The sequence below is a fragment of the Nelumbo nucifera genome, chromosome 4, assembly GCF_055504915.1.
Source record: "Nelumbo nucifera cultivar China Antique chromosome 4, China Antique-T2T, whole genome shotgun sequence".
Taxonomy (NCBI): domain Eukaryota; kingdom Viridiplantae; phylum Streptophyta; class Magnoliopsida; order Proteales; family Nelumbonaceae; genus Nelumbo; species Nelumbo nucifera.
This window is the reverse complement of record NC_142652.1, coordinates 46,329,695-46,348,837: the sequence shown is the minus strand read 5'-3', so window position 1 is coordinate 46,348,837 and position 19,143 is coordinate 46,329,695. Positions and strand designations below refer to the sequence as shown.

The 19,143-nt window shown below is 36.7% G+C and overlaps 1 protein-coding gene across 1 annotated transcript; it reads left to right on the top strand.

The window, feature by feature from the left end:
• The first annotated feature begins 2,024 nt into the window (after positions 1–2,024).
• On the top strand, positions 2,025–18,565 carry CRS1 (maize chloroplast splicing factor-like protein). Its single transcript, XM_010272508.3, has 10 exons — positions 2,025–3,058; positions 3,732–3,837; positions 3,951–4,262; positions 4,876–5,006; positions 6,512–6,862; positions 6,965–7,121; positions 14,003–14,295; positions 14,431–14,490; positions 17,907–18,085; positions 18,210–18,565. Exons 1-9 carry the CDS (start codon positions 2,129–2,131, stop codon positions 17,970–17,972), a joined length of 2,406 nt encoding a protein of 801 aa, XP_010270810.1. The 5' UTR covers positions 2,025–2,128; the 3' UTR covers positions 17,973–18,085; positions 18,210–18,565.
• Positions 18,566–19,143: the final 578 nt, after the last annotated feature.

Sequence of the window (19,143 nt, the reverse complement as noted above, 5' to 3'; positions counted from 1 at the left end):
TAAAGAGGTTGCAGATACAAGAAAGGAAAATATTATGAAATAAAACATACTATGGAATTTGTAATAAAGTGTTTTAGTAAAGTAGAATAAAGTGTTCAAATAATAAGACTAAGAAAATTAAGAGTGCAAGAAACTAGAAGGTTTGAAATGGTAAGGGTGTGTAGAGAATTGATTAGTGTCTAGATAAGGGTAGCTATGTGGTGAAGAGAAAGTAGTTGGTGTAATAGTCCATCTAAGAGGGGAGGTAGAGCGTATAGGAGAGGAAGATGCAGGTGAAAAAAACATGTGAATGCTATAGGGAAAATCACTGTGATGTGTATATAGGTTCAAGGGAAAATCACTAAGTGATCTGATGTGAAGAGTTCGATTATGTTTTAAAGGAGGATTGTGTGCATTTCTACTAGGAACTTTGGAAACTTGTGGTGTGGATCTCTTAGAAGATGTAGTGAAAGATATATGAATAGTAGTATAGTCAAATTTCCTTTTTGACCTCCCAATTCATAATAAAGTCATCATCTTTGTCTAAAATAAGGCAACATTGAAACCGCCAGGATGCCACAAATTCCTTGTAAATAATGCCGAATATGACACAAAACAAAGGTACCATCCTATCCTAGTGCTCTATTGATTAATCAAGGAAATGACTACAGGCCACTCGATCATTTCTCTTTTCTCAATAATCCCTTGAATTCACAAAAGTCGCTAGTTAACTAGTTGAGCTTATGCATTAGACATTTTTCTTCGACAAAGTAGCCAAATCTATAGGATGCACCTCAAGGTTCATCAAAGGCTTAAAAAATAATGAAAAATAAAAAAAAAGAGAGAAAAATGAAAGTGCTTAAGGGGTTTTTCTTAGCATATATTATGTTTAACATGTGCTTCTTTAGTTTGTGATGTGCATTTAATAATGAAATGATGGGAGGCCATTCATGGCTGCTTGTTTGACCTTGAGCATTCAATCCTAATAATACGAAGTAAAGTCCCCTAATTATCCCTTTAAACCTTTCTGTTAACTTTACCTTCTCAAGTCGGTTTTAAAAACCATGCTATAAACCAACGTCCGCCAGTGAATTAACATCAATTCCGAGTTTGCACCTACCCCAGCAGTACTTTAGGCCTATAAATTCTGGCCCTGGATTGAACCGTCATTCTTCCAATTTTCTATGCTTCAGTTTTTTGTCTTACCCGTAGTTGGGGTTTCTTCACCAAAGTTTTCTTTCCCCCATTGTAGTAGGGAAGTCCTATCAATATTTCCTGGAATTGCATGGGAGCTGAGAGGAAGATGTTTAAACTTAATTTTAATCATTTTGTTTATATGGATTCTCCAAATTTTATTTTCGAGACCGAACTGGTCAAGGGTCCAGTTATCGGGTCAAACGGTCCAACCATTTGAACCTAACAGTCAGCCCATTCTAACAAAAAAATACAAAATTAAAAAAATAAAAACCGATTAAAACCGTTTGAACGGTTCAAACGGTTAACCGCCCAGGTTAGTGGTTTGTTGACCAAAATCAACAGTTTTTATGAAAAATCTGGTTTTGGGGAAAGTAAAACTAGTCACCTGATCGGTTCCTAGTTTTTCCGGTCCAACCGTCTGGTCTGGTCTGGTTTTAAAAACCATGATTTATAAAATGTGGGTATTTAACATTTTGAATGTTTATAGATCTGAATTCAGAAATCTGCATTGGGCCTGTCCGTACTTTTCCGTAGAAAATTTAGGCAACCAAAACCAAAGCAAGAAAAAAAAAACGCTAGAAAAATCGAAAGAGAAAATCCCAAAACTTACTCATAGAAACAAGCACGAGAGAGTGGTTACCACTTTTTGAGATCGGATGATTAGTTGCAATTTTTTTCCGGTATCATGTCTTCCCGGCAACATAGTCGAACCAAAAAAATTGAAAACAGTCATTTTAACCGGGACATTTAAAGGTCACATATTCCCGGTTATATGGTCCGACCGTCCGGTTTTTATGGTCTCACAATTGCTAAAATACTGGCTTAAAAGAAGAACAGCAAAGAAAAAAATGCAACCGTGTGGCTAACGGAATTTGCTGGGATGGGATAAGAAGCAACGGACGTGAAGTATGAACGTAGCTCTTTGATCGGCAATCTCCATAGCCCACTCTAGATGTCAAGTTTAAGTGTTGCTCTGTGTCTCTCGCCATTTCCTCCATCGAACACTTCTCATTTCTCCAACAATCCGAGCCCATCATCAACTCATCCTAACATTTCCGCTCTCAATTTTGTTTCATCGTACCATATCAATCCCAAATTGAATGATTCCTTCAAATCCCTCAGAGTTCTGTCTTCTGAAACACACACCCCTTCAATCGACTCCTCCACTTCTAGCAGCAGCAGAAACAACAACAGCAGCAACAGTTCTCAATCACCCAGTTCTAATTTTGCGTTTCTCTCAGAACCCCCGTCGCGAAAAGATGATGCCACCATTAAAATGCCCACAGCCCCTTGGATGAAAGGTCCCATTCTCCTTCCCGCCAATGAAGTCTTGGACCTCTCTAAAACTAGGACTAGAAAGAAAAGCAGCAGCAAATCAAGAGATGATGATGGAAACAATGATAAGTGGTTGACTGATAGGGTGAGTGGAGGGAGAGGAAAGCAGGCTATGCGTAAAATCATGCAAGGCATTACCAGACTTAGGCAAGAAACCCATAATTGCAATTCGGAGGTGGAGTCTCATAAATTTGCAGAAGAAGAACTCGCGTTCCGAGTGCCTCTTGGACCAGTTGGCAGCGAAGATGAAGAGGAATCAAAATCGGGTGGGAAAATGCCGTGGTCGAAGGCGGAGAGACTTGTTTTTCCGAGAATGAAGAAGGAGAAGGTGGCCACTGCGGCGGAATTGACTCTTCCTGGAGAGGTTCTGAAGAGGTTGAGGAGTGATGCTGCGAAGATGAGAAAATGGGTGAAGGTGAAAAAAGCAGGGGTGACCCAAGCTGTTGTAGATGAAATTAAGATGATTTGGAGGAACAATGAGCTTGCCATGATAAACTTCGATATCCCATTATGCCGCAATATGGATAGAGCGCGAGAAATTGTTGAGGTGGGTTCGCTTATTTTTAGCTTAATATAGCTTTCTTTTATGTGAAATTTAGGCTAATAAAGCTCAGTATGAGCTTGAAATCCATAGTAGAAAAAGGGGAAGGTAAGAGAAATATCAGTTTTTGTTTTCTAAGCAAAAGGAAGAACTGAAGAAAGGATTAAGATAGTAATTTGATTTAGCTTGGTATTATTAGATGAAGTTGGAGAAGGCAGCTTTTGTATTAATGAGTTTCAATTGGAAGTTTTGCTTATTGTTCCAACAATTTTTTTTTTTTTTTCCAATTTCATTTTTGGTGGGATGAGCACTTTTTGATTTTTTTGGCCGGTGCATGGAAAGTGTATGCTTTCATGCTCTTAGAATTTTAGTCTCTTCTTCATGTGGAACAAGTTGTAATCTACTACTTTAGACTATCAAGCTTAGTTGTAATCTACTTTAGGCTATCATGCCTATTCTGATGTGTAGAAATTTTGGGACACTTTGTTTCATCTGCTTGTTTTATTCAACGCTTGAGAATGTGAGGAACTGGGAATTAATTGTCAAAAGCATCATTTGTTCGGTGAACTGAAGGATAAACTTAGTTGAATCTTCCTCTTCAGTTACTCTGCCATAGTTTGTACCTTTTGGGGCCTCATTTTTCTGGTGGGTCTTACTCTGTTCTTTTGTTACAAAGCAGATTAAGACTGGAGGCTTGGTTGTTTGGAGTAAGAAAGATACTCATGTTGTTTACAGAGGAAGCAATTATCTATCATCCTCAGAAGCTTCACAAGAGTCACATTCAGGTATTTCTGATGTTGCTTGACTATATTCCACAAATTTAGTCCTGAAAAGCCTGAAGATGGCATTGCCATATTTCAAGTAAAACTAATCAGGATTACTGTCACTGGAAGTACAGGTGTTGAGTATGCAGAGCAGGGCTGGCCTTTCAAGAGTATCTCTGTGGAAGAAAATATGGGTCTTAAATCAATAAATAGAACACTGTATGAAAGGGAAGCTGATAGATTATTGGATGGCTTAGGGCCTCGCTTCATTGACTGGTGGAGACAAAAACCCCTGCCTGTAGATGCAGACTTACTACCAGAAGTGGTTCCTGATTTTAGGCCTCCTTTTCGGCTGTGCCCCCCCAATGTGAGATCAAAGCTGACAGATGATGAATTGACCTACTTGAGGAGTCTTGCTCGTCATTTACCTACACATTTTGCTCTTGGTAATTATCTTGCCCAATTCATGATTTCTAAATTCCACAATACCAGCCAGTTTGGTTTTGGTTTTTGATATTGCAAATTTTCAGTTGTTTGGTCCAGTTTTGGTTGACCTATTAAAAAACTGTGGTTAACCGAACTGACCAGTATATATTTATGTTATTATATATATTTATATTATAAATATTTGGCATATATTCATAATATATATTATAAATATAAAAAACTGAAAAACCAAACTGGTCAAAACCAATTCATTCGGTTCGGTATTTTTCAAAAACCGATGGACCAGTTCATTTTCAAATATGTTCCCACTGTTCACACCCCTAGTTCTGGACAATATTCTTTGTCATTACATCATTTAAGCAGTAATTCACATTTGACTTATGACTCTGCATATCTGTATCTGTGGCCTTTTCATTTTCTTTCTTGCTTTATTTCTTTTGGCTGGGGTTTAGGGAATTGTTGGGGGATAGAAATGTTTAGTTGGATGGTGTAGGTGGAGTGGTTCTTTCTATCTTTCTTCTTTCTTTCTTTCTTTTTTTCTTTCCTTCCTTCCTTCCTTTTCTTTTAAATCCATGGTTCTTAAGATTATTGATTACTCTCATCTTACTGAAGGGAGAAACAAAAAACTTCAAGGCTTGGCTGCTGCCATCTTAAAGTTATGGGAGAAAAATATTATAGTGAAGATTGCAGTTAAGTGGGGAATTCCAAATACAGACAATGAACAAATGGCTTGGGAGCTTAAGGCAAGTTTGATAAGATAGAAGTTTATAGTTCTCTGGAGATTTTAGAAGTAGGTTGATATGGTTAAAATCAAGACTTGGTAGGTCCCACTGGCATTTGATCTGTTGAAATCATTGTATGCATTTTCCATAAGCCATGTAGAATTGAATTAGCTTGACTGGTACTGCTGACTATTAACATATGCAGCCTAATGATTAGGTGTATTAATACCATTCTTGCTGGAAAGGACAAATTTACTCCATTCCCTTCAATTCTCTCACAGGTCGACCCAAACTTAATTTCAAATGTGTTTGATGAAAGTTGTATATGAACTACAGAGTTAAATAAAAACTGTTTTTGTGAAATATGACTCACCACCTTGAAGTTGTTTATGTGAGGAATGTTATGGTCTAGGGTTTATAATTTATGCCTATACAACTCATTAAGTCATAGAAAATGCTATTGGAGTATTAATTGTATATTGAGAATTTATTGCAAAACCAGTTATTTAGAAAGTGCACCTAGGCACACAGGTGAGGTGCACATTAAGGTATGCGACCTAGGTCCCAAGCGCATCACTTTCAAAAGGTGTGCCCCTGGTGCGCCTTGCGCCTCAACCCAGGCATGTGCCTTTATTTTTCACATTTTGGTGATTTTTAAGCATGGTGGCTAGGGCCTGGACCCCTGACCAAGCTCCTTGAGGCAAGCCCAAACAAACAAGTCCATGTTAAGGTTTTAAAATTCTTAATCCCTAAAAAAGTGATTTTATAATTTTAATTATCTCTTAAAATATATTTTATTAGGATGAATGGATGAATGAACAACATTAGCAAATAGGGGGTTCTTGGAGCTTCGGTGAATAAATGAAGTTGCACCCATATGGGCAACAAACTGATGTGTTACTGATAAAAAAGTTAAGATTTTAATTGTTCATGATATAAAAGATTAAAAACTCCTTATACTTATTTAAAATGCTCATTTTATTTTTTGATAGTATTGGCAGCCATGGGCTATTTCTTCTTGGTTGCTGTTGGTGGCTGTATAAGAAAAGAGAAGTTGAGAATTATGACATAACCTGGTTCAAAACATGTTTCCATCAATTTCCTACTAACAATCCATTATTCTTTAATACCCAAAGCAAACCCTCTGGTGAGAAAAGACAGGTTAAGGAATGCATAGTGTTTTCTGTAATTTGCACATGTAATACCAAGATAACCTGCTTAGAGAATGCCATGCTTTCCTGAAATAAGACACTTTCTAGCTTACCACATGATTTCTTTTTCACCTTTTGTCAGGTTATCAATGTTTCTCCTTAAGAAACTTTTAGATTCCAAAGATTGTATTTCTTGACAACCTCCTAGCATAGAGGTGCAGGCTATAAATTAAATTGACATAACATTATGTAACTCTAAATAGGATTAGTTCATTTTGCATTGACAATTAAGAAAGTATTAGCTATTCATTACCTCATATGCCTATTATGCCTGTCAAGCCATATGCCCTTGATGTAGAGATTTTGCTAGTGCAGCATCTCACAGGAGGAGTTCTGATATTAAGGAACAAGTTCTTAATCATACTTTACAGAGGCAAGGACTTTCTTCCTTGTGGAGTAGCAAATTTGATTGTAGAGAGAGAAATGGAGCTTAGCAGATTCCAACTGCAGGAAGAAGGTGCAAGGTTCAAAGCAATAGAATCATTTCATATCCTTGATGAGACTCTTACAAGCACCAGTGCTATTGGAACATTTTCAGAGTTCCAGGATATTCAAAAAAAATGTATATGGAATGACAATAAAAGTAGGGATATTGACATTAAAACAGCAGCTGAAAAAGAGAAGTTAGAGAAGGAATTAAGAAAACAAGAGCGCATGCTTTTCATTGTAAGATTAGTTATCTTTATCTTGTAGGATCATCTGCTACTCTTTATGACAGAAAAGGAGCTGCCGATGCTGAGGTGCAAATTTTTGTTTTCTAATATGCAGCTGAAGATGAAGATAAAGAAGTCAGCAAAAGAGCTGGCTAAGCTTAACTTGGCATGGAAACATTCTGAGCATGTTGCAGATAGAGAAATCATAACTGAAGAGGAGAGAGAATGTTTTCGGAAGATAGGCCTGAAGATGGACAAATTCTTGGTACTTGGTAAGCGCACAGTTCTTCTACTAGTTATATATGTATGGATTTTCTCAGAGTTGAAGGGCTGGAAATAGAAATTTCATGTCTAAATGTTTCAGAAAGATCAATTATTTGATTTTCTGTTTTTTTTTTAAGTGGACTTCATAGCATGTCTACTTTTTTTTTTTAATTTTTTCTCTTTTCATCATTATGAAGCAGGTTCTAAATTCCATGCCAGGTTTGGCTGATATACCTTTCCAAGATAGGTCTACATTTTCTGAGCTGACTAAAATCTCCTCAAGGAAATATAAGTGCTAGGATCAATTGATCCCAAGATCTAAGAACCTTGTTGCCTAGTCGCCTAGGCACCAAGATGAGGCTAGGCAGCAGGGGGGAACCTTGTTGCCTAGTCGCCTATGCGATGGATTTTTTTAAGTGGTAAACATAGATCCTAGGATAGTTCCCTAGGTACCATAACCATATTTCCTTAATAATTATTCATATTTTTCATAAGAAAAGTATAAAGTTCATGCTAAAGTAAAGAAAATCAATATATTCATGAGAAGAAAAACAAAAAAGAAAAGAAAATTGAAAAAATATAAGGGCTGAACTCTTATTTTTGTTATAGGAAAGTAGACCTGTTCATGGGCCGGGCCGGGCCGGGCTCGGGCCGGGCTTTTACTCATCATTAATGGAAATACGCTAGGCCTGAGCCCGAGCTCAGCCCGACCAACGAGCCTATAACTTGGGCCCGAGCCCGGCCCTGATAAAAAGCCTGAAGCCCGAGCCCGAGCCCAAGCCCGAGCCCGAAGCCCGACCTAATAGAAAAAATTACAATTTTCCCTATTCAAATTAGAATTAAAAATTCAGATGGTTTTTTTTTCCTATTTAAATGAACAATGGGCCTACAAGATGGTTTTTTTCCCTTTCTTTTATGTTTTAAAACACAGTTTTACATTCTTAAATCAAAAAATTTATTCAAATGGACATAATCACATAACCCATTTTAAGTCTAATTTTAGGTCGGGCCGGGCCGGGCTCGGGTTGGGCTATTTTGACAAAACCCGAGCCCGGCTCGAATTTATTGTGGGCCGGGCTTTTTGGCCCGAGTTTAAGCCCGCGGGCCTATAAACATGTTCAAGCCCGTCCGGGGGCCGGGGGGGGCCGGGCTGGCCCGTCGGGTCACCCAGCCCATGAACAGGTCTATAGGAAAGGAAGAAAAGAAAAAGTAGAAGATATGGAAGAAAAAGTTTAAGAAAAGAAAAGAAGAAAAGAAGAAGAAGAAGATATAGGAGAAGAAAAATGTGTTGATTAGACAAAAGTTTAAGTTCTACTTTACTTATTGGTTCAGGTTTTGTAGTCTTTGAGGGTTCAATACAGCATTTAGAAATGTTTGTGTTGATTAAACCCTAACAAATAAGAAAATAATAAAAAGAAATTAGTATATTAACATACAAAACGAATATTTTAGTTTAATAATATCTATTTTGAAATTATAATCTCAAAATATAAAGAATAAGAAAGTATTTTATAATAGAAAGTACAAAACTGCTTGGCGGTTAGGCGAGGCGAACCTCCAAGGGCTCCTTGTAGCCTAGGCTCCTGCCTAGGCATCACCTTGACAACTATGAAACAATCTTAGCATTGTTTATTCTCCATTGCTGTAGATTCTTAGATTTGTCTATTCTGGTCTCTTCAAACCCATCAATGTATTCCCATAACCCTTTTCCTTCCACATAGTATTCGAAGTGGAAAATCAGATATTTAAACCCATCAATGTATTCCCATAACCCTTTTAGACAGTCACTTGAAAAGAGCATATTTCCAGGGGAAAAAAATGCCTTCACAGTGTTCCAAGATACCACCCCAGATGGAGGTTGGAATGCCGCAAGCTTATAGGATGAACCATTATCAGATCATAGGGGTCAGAAAAGTATATTACGTTTACACCAAATCTCTTGGGTTTCACCCATTCATCATCCAGATTACAAGGTTCAATGATAAGATCCAAAAAGAAATCCTTCAAAGTTCCAAGGATAGGTTCTGGTTGGACCAGAAATAACAGCCCTCAAAGCTCACAAAAAGAAGCCAAGAAAAATAGATTATTCTGGTCAAAACATCTGTTACATATGAGCAGATCTCCTTTGCTTGTTTTCTTATCTGAATACATTGACTTGACCACTCAACTAGGTCTGAGACAGAGCAAGTTTTACATGTGTAGATTTGGTTTTCTCTTCAAATCGCCATCATATATACAAATCAATCAGTTCAGTAGAGAAGAGAAATTCCCATGATCTAACCAGTTACTCAAATACTATGTAAACGTGGTCTGATTCTATCAGTCCAAGGTTGAAGAATATTCACCACTAGAAGAAAAATACCATGTAAACCTCTAATGGGCTATCCAATCCTTGTCCCAACTATATGGGGTTGGCTACATGGACCCTGTTTTGCCATTTAATTCTGTTCAGTGCCATATTCATTGTTAACTTATGGCCCAAATATTTGCAATTACATGGAATCCCTTATAGGTGCAGAACAGAAACATAAAAAAAAAAAAACATATAAGGACTTTACATCAATCAGTGTTTTAAAAGCACAAGGGCCAATTTCACCCGAAGTGCAAGGTGTGGCATGCGCCTTTTTGAAGCAAGGCACAAAAATAACAAAACATGTCAGAAAATTCAAAAAAATGCAAAAAATAAAAATATTAAACATAATATTAATAAGAAATATAAACTTAAATTTTAAAATTAATGGTTTAAAAAACCTATTATCTAAAATTAAAATATATAAACATAACATGTAAAGCATATTCAAATGAAAATTTAAAAAAAAAATCAAACATATAAAACATTTTCAAGCATGTAAAGCCCACAACCTCTTTTTTTTCCTCAATTGCATTACTTTAAGTAGCTAATGTGATGTAAAACATATTACACTCTTGAGTGTACGAGTTGCCTTTGTGCCATGCCCCTTGAGGCAAGCCCAAACAAGTCCACATTAGGGTTATGTTCTTAATTCTCACACAAAAAAAATAATGATTTTATAATTTTAATTGCCTTTTAAAAAGATATTTTATTAAGATGAATGAATGAACAACATTAGCAAATAGGGGGTTCTCGGAGCTCTAGCTCTGAGGGCGAAGCCCCCAGTCCAGCAGCTAGGTTCAAAAGAAGCAAAAAAGCATACAATTTTCAAAAGGCACACACCTGGGCCAAGGCGCAAGGCGCATCAGAAACACACCTGAGCCAAGGCACAAGGCACATCAAGCGTACGCCTAGGTGCACCAGGCGTGCACCTTTTGAAAGTGCTGCGTCTAGGACTTGGGCGAGGCGCCTACTCTAAAATGCGCCTTGCCTGTGCACCTAGGCGAGCCTCAGGCACGCCTTTTAAATCACTAACATTAGTAAAAGGAAGTGCAATAAATATAATGTATAATGTGCAAGGGCCAGTTCATTTCCTCTTAACTCTTATCTCTTAAGAGGAATCTTACAACTTTAAGAGGAAAATGGGTGTTCATTTCGTCTTATCTCTCATCTCTTAAAAGGAATCTTACAACTTTTTGTTTTCCAATAATACCCCCAAAACACAAAAAAAAAGTCTCATATATAGGGTTAATATGGATGTTTGACAATTTTCAGAATTTAGAATTCAGAATTCAGAACAACATTCTTTGCATTCAGAGTTCAGAGGAAAGAAAAGTTCACCAATGCCAATATACCTCTTAATGTAATTATTGCACTTTCAGATGTCAGACATCAAGCAAACGAACAAGCCCTAAGTCACATGGTCTACTCTCCACACTTCAGGGGGACAGTCCCTTGCCAAATCGCTCTTACCCACAAATAATCATTGTTGATTTTTTTCCATACTAAATTCGGTTCAACATTGCAGTTTTAGCTGAATCTTGGTTGTCCTACTGTATTTCTTTCTGAAATTGTCACTAGGTTTCACTAGATTTCTTAGTGAAGTATACCAATTACCTTTTAAGAAGTGCAAAAGAACCTATTTATGGTAAAAATGAAATTTATTAAAGGGAGAAAGGATACAAGAAAATGACAAGGAATCAGTGTGAGAGAAAAGAACAAAAAAAAAAACCCCTCAGCCTCTGACAAGTGACAACAAATTATTCATCCATTACAAATACCCCAAAAGCTCTCTCCTTCTTTCAGATAAAGATTGTGCATGGTGATTGGAACAACCGCTTATTGGTTGTGATATTTTCCTTCTCTTTTTGCCCTTGCCTCTAACAAAGATGGGCCATCTGAGAGTGCATGGAATTAATCAATGGGCATCTGGTTTGGGTTCCCAGATTTCATAGAAACCTGAATGACTGGAAAGCAGACCCGTTTGTGGAGTTGTTGGCTAAACTTTATGATGTGCTGGTGAATCCCAATACCAGGGGTTCCAGGTTGTGGGTGTGTGAGAAAGATGGTAATTTCTCAACTAAATCCTGTTATAGAGCTTTTGTTGGGGCTGTATGAAAACAATTGCTTGGTCTTGGATTTGGCAAGCTCAGGTTCCACCCAAGGTTCTTTCTTTTGAGGATTGCTGGTAGGGAGATTCAGATTGTGTATGCCTTGGTGAGGTGCAGCTAGTAATTTAAAACGCATGCCTAGGTGCACAAGTGAGGCACATTTTAGGGTAGGCACCTCGTCCAAGTCCTAGGTGTGCGCTCGATGCGCCTTGCGCCTTGGCCCAGGTGTGCACCTTTTGAAAATTGTATGCTTTTTCAAAAGGTGGGGGCTCCACCCTCGGAACCAAAGCTTCGAGAACCCCCTATTTGCTAATGTTGTTCATTCATTCATCTTAATAAAACATCTTCTTAAAAGGCAATTAAACTTATAAAATCATTATTTTTTGTGTGAGAATTAAGAATTTAAGACCCTAACATGGACTTGTTTGGTCTTGCCTCGAGGGGCATGGCACAAAGGCAACTCATAGAGTCAGGAATGTAATATGTTTTACATCACATTAGCTACTTGAAGTAATGCAATTGAGGAAAAAAAAGAGATTGTGGGCTTTACATGCTTGAAAATGTTTTATATGTTTGATTTTATTTTTAAATTTTACATGTTATGTTTATGTATTTTAATTTTAAATAATAGCTTTTTTAAACCATTAATTTTAAAATTCAAGTTTATATTTCTTATTAATATTATGTTTAAGATTTTTTATTTTTTGCATTTTTTGAATTTTCTGACTTTTTTTTTGTTCTTTAGCACTTTTTTTGTATTTTTGCACCTTACTTCAAAAAGGAGTGCACCTCACCTTGGGCCTTGCGCCTCGGGCTCAAATTGGCCCTTGCACTTTTGAAACACTGGATGCAGCAGGGATTTAGATGGCACATGCTGGTTGTATGGGCTGGCTTCAGAGTGTGTCCACCACTTATCCATTGTCCATTCACTTATCAGTGAATGGGTTCCCCTTATACCATGGCTGACTCGCTATCCTTTTGCAGGGTGGTTTTTTTCTCAGCTAAGGGGAGATTTTCTTAGGTGTTGTCTTACTTTTTCTATTAGCTGGGCTGTTTGGAAAGAGCGAGACTGTATAATCTTTGAAGCTAAATCTTCCTTTGAAAGTTATCACTTCTAAGGTAGAATGGTCTCTGAGTGGGTGGGCTGGTATTTTAAGGCTTTTGTGGGAACTCCAGCCAGTCATTTTTGTTGATTAATGGACGTCTATCATTTTCTGAGCCTCTTTCTGCATAGGTTCTGAATGTATATGATCTGTGCATAATTACAGGCACTGCACACTGCACACTAGAAAGCTTTGACTTTCCTTTTCAAGTTCTTTCTAAGAGCTTCACCTACTCATCTGACCTGTCCTTAACAAAACCTTCACAATTTAGACCAAGATAATACCAGCCTGCCTCTCTATCTCTTCTCAAGTTCCAAAAAAAAAAATCTTGCGTACTCCTCACCTCTTCTTTCTCTTGCACTATATTTTCTTCCTGATTGCCAATCATTATGACCTCATCCACTTCAGGCTCCTCCCCTTCATGAACTGAAGATGGAATAGTTCTATATCTTTTGCCTTTTTTGTTCATACTAGTTTCTTTTCCTTTGACACTGATAAGATCCAGCCCAAGAGTCCATTGGCTATACAAGCATCCTGTTAAATATCTTTACACTAAGAAGACACGTCAGCCAGGTGCAATTCACACAGGCTTCAAATCATGCAAGGGACGTGATCTCAACTGATGTGAAGAAGCCTATAAATAACTGCTTCTAGTTGAATAACATAAAAAGGAAATCAGATCTCTCACCTCTATTTCTCTCCCTCATCTCTTTCTTCTTCCTCTTCTTTTCTTCTCTCCCTCTCCCTCTCCCTTCTCTCTTCTGTAATTCTTCCATTTGAGGAGGTTTAGGCTCCCATGAAGAAGCTCCAACTTGTATTAGATTTTCCTGGATCTCTGTTGCAGTATATCAGCAACAAATGCTGAAAGCCTAAAACTGCAATTTCTTTATTCACTCCTTCACCACTATCAACTCTATGCCTGAAGTCCATCTCCTTCCTCAATTCCTCTTCCAAGGTATTATTCTGGAACTCATCACAAATATGAGAGCTTGATGAGATCTTCGCCTCCTCTATTATTACATTGTTGTAAATCTTTCTTTAACTGTTTTTTTATTGGTAAAATATTTATTTAACTTCGATGAAGGTTCATCTAAAGAAATATATTGACTACTACTTCTCTGTAATCCCTTTACTAGTAGTTAGCGAAGTCTTTGTGATCTTTGGTGTATGAAATGCTGCTCAGTTTTAACTCAACTTATACTTCTTCCATATATATTTTCAGTCAATCCTATGGTATTTCTTATATATTGCAAATTGCATTCAAGCCTGTGGTCTTTTTATCTTAACTGCTAGTTTTGATTTTCAAAAGAAATGTTTCTGTACAGGGAGGCGTGGTGTATTTGATGGTGTAATTGAAGGTCTTCACCAGCACTGGAAGCACAGAGAAATTGTCAAGGTGATAACAATGCAGAGATCATTTATACAGGTTATGGATACTGCAAAACTGTTGGAGATAGAGAGTGGTGGGATATTGGTTTCAGTTGAGAAGTTAAAAAAAGGCCATGCAATTATTCTTTATCGTGGGAAAAACTACAGGCGCCCCTTGAAATTAGTGCCAGATAATTTCTTGACAAAAAGAGAGGCACTACAACGATCTTTGGAAATGCAAAGAATAGGAGTAAGTAAACATCAATATCTGCAGCTGCTTTTTTCTCAGTATCTGCTTGTGTATAGTGCACACAGACAACCATGAGCAATGGAAATACTTGTGGTTTCTATAATTAAATTTGATCCCTTTTCTTTCTTGTCTCAGTCATTGAAGTTCTTTGCATATCAGAGACAACAGATGATCTTGAATTTGAAGCACAAACTTGTAAGTCTCTAGACTGTCTTTTAATTCTGAAGTTAGTCGAAGGGTTGATGACCCAATGCATTATCTCATTATCATCCTTTCTAGGTTTTACATCAAGATCTGTGGATGCACAACCATGTTCCTGCATGTACCAATGATGCAAACTTGTAAATTTGTAATGGACCAAGAAATAACTAATGTATTATGTTTTGCATTGCATCATTTCATAGGATAATGATTTGGACATATCCCAACCAGAACTGTTGTTCCATTCATTAAGTCAACTCAACTCAATCTCAACCAAAGTTCAAAATATCGATACTGGCCGATATGCCGGCAGGGCGTATCGACCAGTATCAGCCCGTTTTTTTAACTTCCACTTATTTTTCTTTTTCGATTTTGGTTCAGAGGGGCCGGTTTAAATCCCTGCTACCCTCTGAACCAGGCCCTGATCTGATATAACCCCTGTAGGGGCGTATCGGGAAGGGCCCGATATGATACATATTGGCCAATGCGGGCTGATATGTAACGATTTTTTGAACCTTGATCTCAACTATTTGGAATCATCTACAATATGATGGACCCATATGCAGTGGAATATGTAACCAAGATGAAGAATAAATGATGGCATATGGAATATGGTTGGCTGTATGACAATGTTGCAGAACATAGATTGCAGCAGTAAGAAATTAGAAGAATGCCCAAGATGAGGAAGAATAAATAGTTTTTTTATTAGAGAGAGACATCAAACTAATGAAGATAAGAGAAGAAAAATGGAGAGCAAGTATATAAAAGAAAGAATAAATACATGGATACAATCAGAAATTTTCAATTTATAGATTGAACAGAGGGTGCTAGGATTTCTCCATTGTAATTCTATCCTATATATGATGCAGGGGTAATTTGGTCTTATTACCTCCATAGTTGTGAAGGTGATGCCCTGGCGGGTGCCTAGGCGACAAGGCGCCCTTTGAGGCTCGCCTCACCTAATCGCCAAGCAGTTTTGTACTATGTATTGTAAAATACTTTTTTATTCTTTATTTTTTGACATTATAATTATAAAATAGGCACTATTAAACTAAAATACTCATTTTGTGTGTTTATATACTAATTTGCTTTTATTATTTCTTATTTGTTAGGATTTAATCCATACAAACATTGCTAAATGCTGTATTTTTTTTTTTTTTTTTTGGTAAGTAATTGCTAAATTCTGCATTGAACTCTCAAAGACTTTAGAACCTGAACCAATAAGTAAGGAAGAACTTAAAATTTTGTCTAATCAACACATTTTCTACTACTACTTTTTCTATTCATCTTTTCCTATAACAAAAATAAGGGTTCAGCCCCTATATTTTTTGAATTTTTTTTTCCTTCTTTGTTTTTTTTCTTCTCATAAATATGTTGATTTTCTATAATTTAACATGAACTCTATACTTTTCTTATGAAAATTATGAATAATTATTAAGGAAATATGACTATGGTACCTAGGGAACTACCCTAGGATCTATGTTTTCTATATAAAAAATTCTTCGCCTAGGTGACTAGGTGACAAGACGCCCCCCTGACACCCAGCCTCGCCTTGGCGCCTTAAAAACTATGATTATCTCATGTTAAGGCACCCTAACATAAATAATATAGTGACTGCCACCAAGCCCATTGGATTCTCCAAAAAAATATTCTCTCTCTTTTCAGAAATAAAAAACAGGGAAAATGAAAAAAACATCAAAGATTTATTTGAAGAAAAATCGGTATTCTCAGTTTGGAAATAGAGGAGAAGAGAAAGCAATTGAAAGGCTGAAGAGAAAGCACCAAAACCAGGCTGTTAGCTGCCCTAATGCATGTTATTATTTGAACAGATTACAATTAAGGGTATAAAGACCTTACTACTCTTACTTAGCCACAACAAAAGAAAAGATGGGCCTATGTGGCCCAATACGACAACCCCAATAACAGAATAAAATAAAATAAATAAACTGAGCCCATTAAACAATAACAAACCCCAAAGAAACTATAGGTTTCTAATGCATGTTATTATTGAACAGATTATAATTAAGGGTTTAAAGACCTTACTACTCTTACTTAGCCACAACAAAAGAAAAGAAAGATGGGCTACATTGGCCCAATACAACAACCCCAATAACAGAATAAAATAAATAAACTAAGCGCATTAAACAATAACAAACTAAAGAAACTATAGGTTTCTCAACACTCCCCCTCAAGTTGAGCATAGATATTAATCATGCCCGGCTTCCTTACATAATGCTGTAGCATAGGCTTTGGAACTCCTTTTGTAAACACATCCTTTAGCTGCTCTTCAAAGGCAATGAATGGAAGACAAACTTCTTCAGAGGCAACCCTTTGTCATATGAAGTGTCTTTTAGCCTCAATATGTTTTCTCCGATCATGTTGGATTGGATTGTAGACAACATCTATTGCTGCCTAGTTGTTGCATTATAACACCGTTGGCTTCTCATGAACAAAACCAAACTCTCCAAGTAGGTACCTAAGCCACACAAGCTCTAGGGCACCATGGGCTGTTGCTCTATATTTTGCTTTCGTTGATGATCTAGTTACAACAGATTGTTTCTTACTCCAAGAAACTAAATTACCACCAGCTAAGAGTACAATACCTAGAGGTAGATTACTTGTCATCCACAACTAGCCCAATTAGCATCTGTACAAGCCTCTATTCACATATGCCCATTGATTAGCAAACAATTTCTGGCCATGTCATGCATAGATGCAACAATTTACCAACTAGTTTTAAAAAATACTCCCCATTTATAGTCGAGATTTTATGGTTACCATCAATAGGCATAAAACATACTTTCCTTTGTGATATAAATATGTTTACATCTGACCGTGCAACTTCAAAATCCAAGAAGTACCTCAACGCACCCAAATCTTTAATTCAAATTTAGCTCTAAGAAACTATTTTAACTTAACAATCTTCTACTAATCATCACTAGTCACCGCAATATCATTTACATAAACAATAAGAGCAGTATGAAAAGAACCATGCCTCTTAATGAACAATGTGTGATCAGACTGGGCCTGAGAAAGAGACAAGTTTTGACCCTTTAAATAAGGTTGAAAGAAAAGTGACGTGATTACAACATAAACTTTTCAAAATTCTAAAAAAAGAAGAATCTCTTAGTTATTGGCCCTATCAATACCTCAAAATTGATTGATCCCTTGGTTAGAACCTTCTCTAGAGATTGCTTATTCTGGTGGGACCCATAGGAGCCTAGTGGATCCTACATAAAAACACAGTTTTCTGAAGGAAGCTCCAAACCCTTAGACTTGCTTCTTTTTCTACTTCTTCTTGGTCAACACATGAACTCTGTCCTGCCATTCTGCTTTATCAGCAGCTGAGTTTGTTGCAGATAGTAAAGTTCTTGTGTCATTCATTTGTTAAAAATATGTAAAACTTGCAGATGGATCTTCAAAGGAGAAGTGAAGAAGCACAAACAGGATTGCAGGATTCACAGAAGCTGGAGTAACAAAACTATGTCACAATATCGGTCCTCTAATACCAAATGTTCAATGAAGGGAAGGGGCACACATGCTTCAGCGAAATGAATTCCTACCCCTGAGAATCAATAACTTGGTCTGGGTAAGCCTCATGCATTCTCACGATGCCATCCCCATTTATTCCTCAATAACCTGAATTTTCAATTATTTTCTTTTGAATTCCACAATGAGAAGATTCTATTTCTATTAATTTTTTATAATTTTAGGTGTTTTGCAAATCATTTCACAGCCTGGATTCACATGAAGAGAGGCTGCTGATTAGCCAAGCAGTTCTGCCCATTCCATATTTCTGTTGCACTCCATTCTCAGGAAATCCCAAGATTGGTAGTGAGCTTCGGCAATAAGTGGATCCAGAGTTAGCTATTAGAGTACAGCTGTAAAGTTATTTCTATAGGCAAGGTTAACATTTTGCAATACGTTTGTTTCCCGTTAAGGAAAAAAGAAAATTACTAACATTTCCAATTCATTAGGTTTTAACCTATAGTGATTGAATTACTCCATTGTAACAGTGACTATTCTTGTTTAAGATTAAGAGCAATTCTTATTTATTTAATTTTTAAAATCTATTGGTGTATACCTAGAATTTTACTATTGGATTTCTTAAAATATGAGATTATTGTCATGATATATTATATATAGGTCTATATGGAACTCAATCTTGTACTATTTTATAAAATGGGTTTTAAGCACATTTGAATAAAGATGGAATGTTTATCAAAACTTTTCATCTTTAGTATAATTATGCAATATTTTCTTTTGATACCTAATTAATGAGACCATAAAAGATGTTAACCATGTGATAACATATAGTCAAAGATTGCATGAAGAACTAAATCCATACCAGAAGTTGAAGTTGGCAAAGTCGGGGAGTGTACAGAGATACATAAGAGTGGTGTGAAATTGGACAAAGATTTGCCAAAAAAAAAAAAGATTAGTTACAAGATTCGAAGGTAGGAAACAAAAGGAAAGGAAAATGTGTCACTCATTCAGGTTTTTCTGCTTTAAAATTACCAGGAAGGCTATCTGCCAATTGGTGATCAAGAAGTTCATTTCAGCTAAGTGAAACATCATATTCGGTAATCAACTAGAAAACTCCTATTAAAAAGTCAAATAGAAAAAAAATTATAGAAGTTTTAAATA

Bases quoted from the DNA above. Each gene is read 5' to 3' on its own strand.
- CRS1 (XM_010272508.3), top strand. From the start codon at position 2,129: ATGTCAAGTTTAAGTGTTGCTCTGTGTCTCTCGCCATTTCCTCCATCG. The intron at 3,838-3,950 runs GTATTTCTGATG...CTGGAAGTACAG, and splicing joins TTCACAAGAGTCACATTCAG to GTGTTGAGTATGCAGAGCAG. The intron at 6,863-6,964 runs GTAAGATTAGTT...TCTAATATGCAG, and splicing joins AAGAGCGCATGCTTTTCATT to CTGAAGATGAAGATAAAGAA.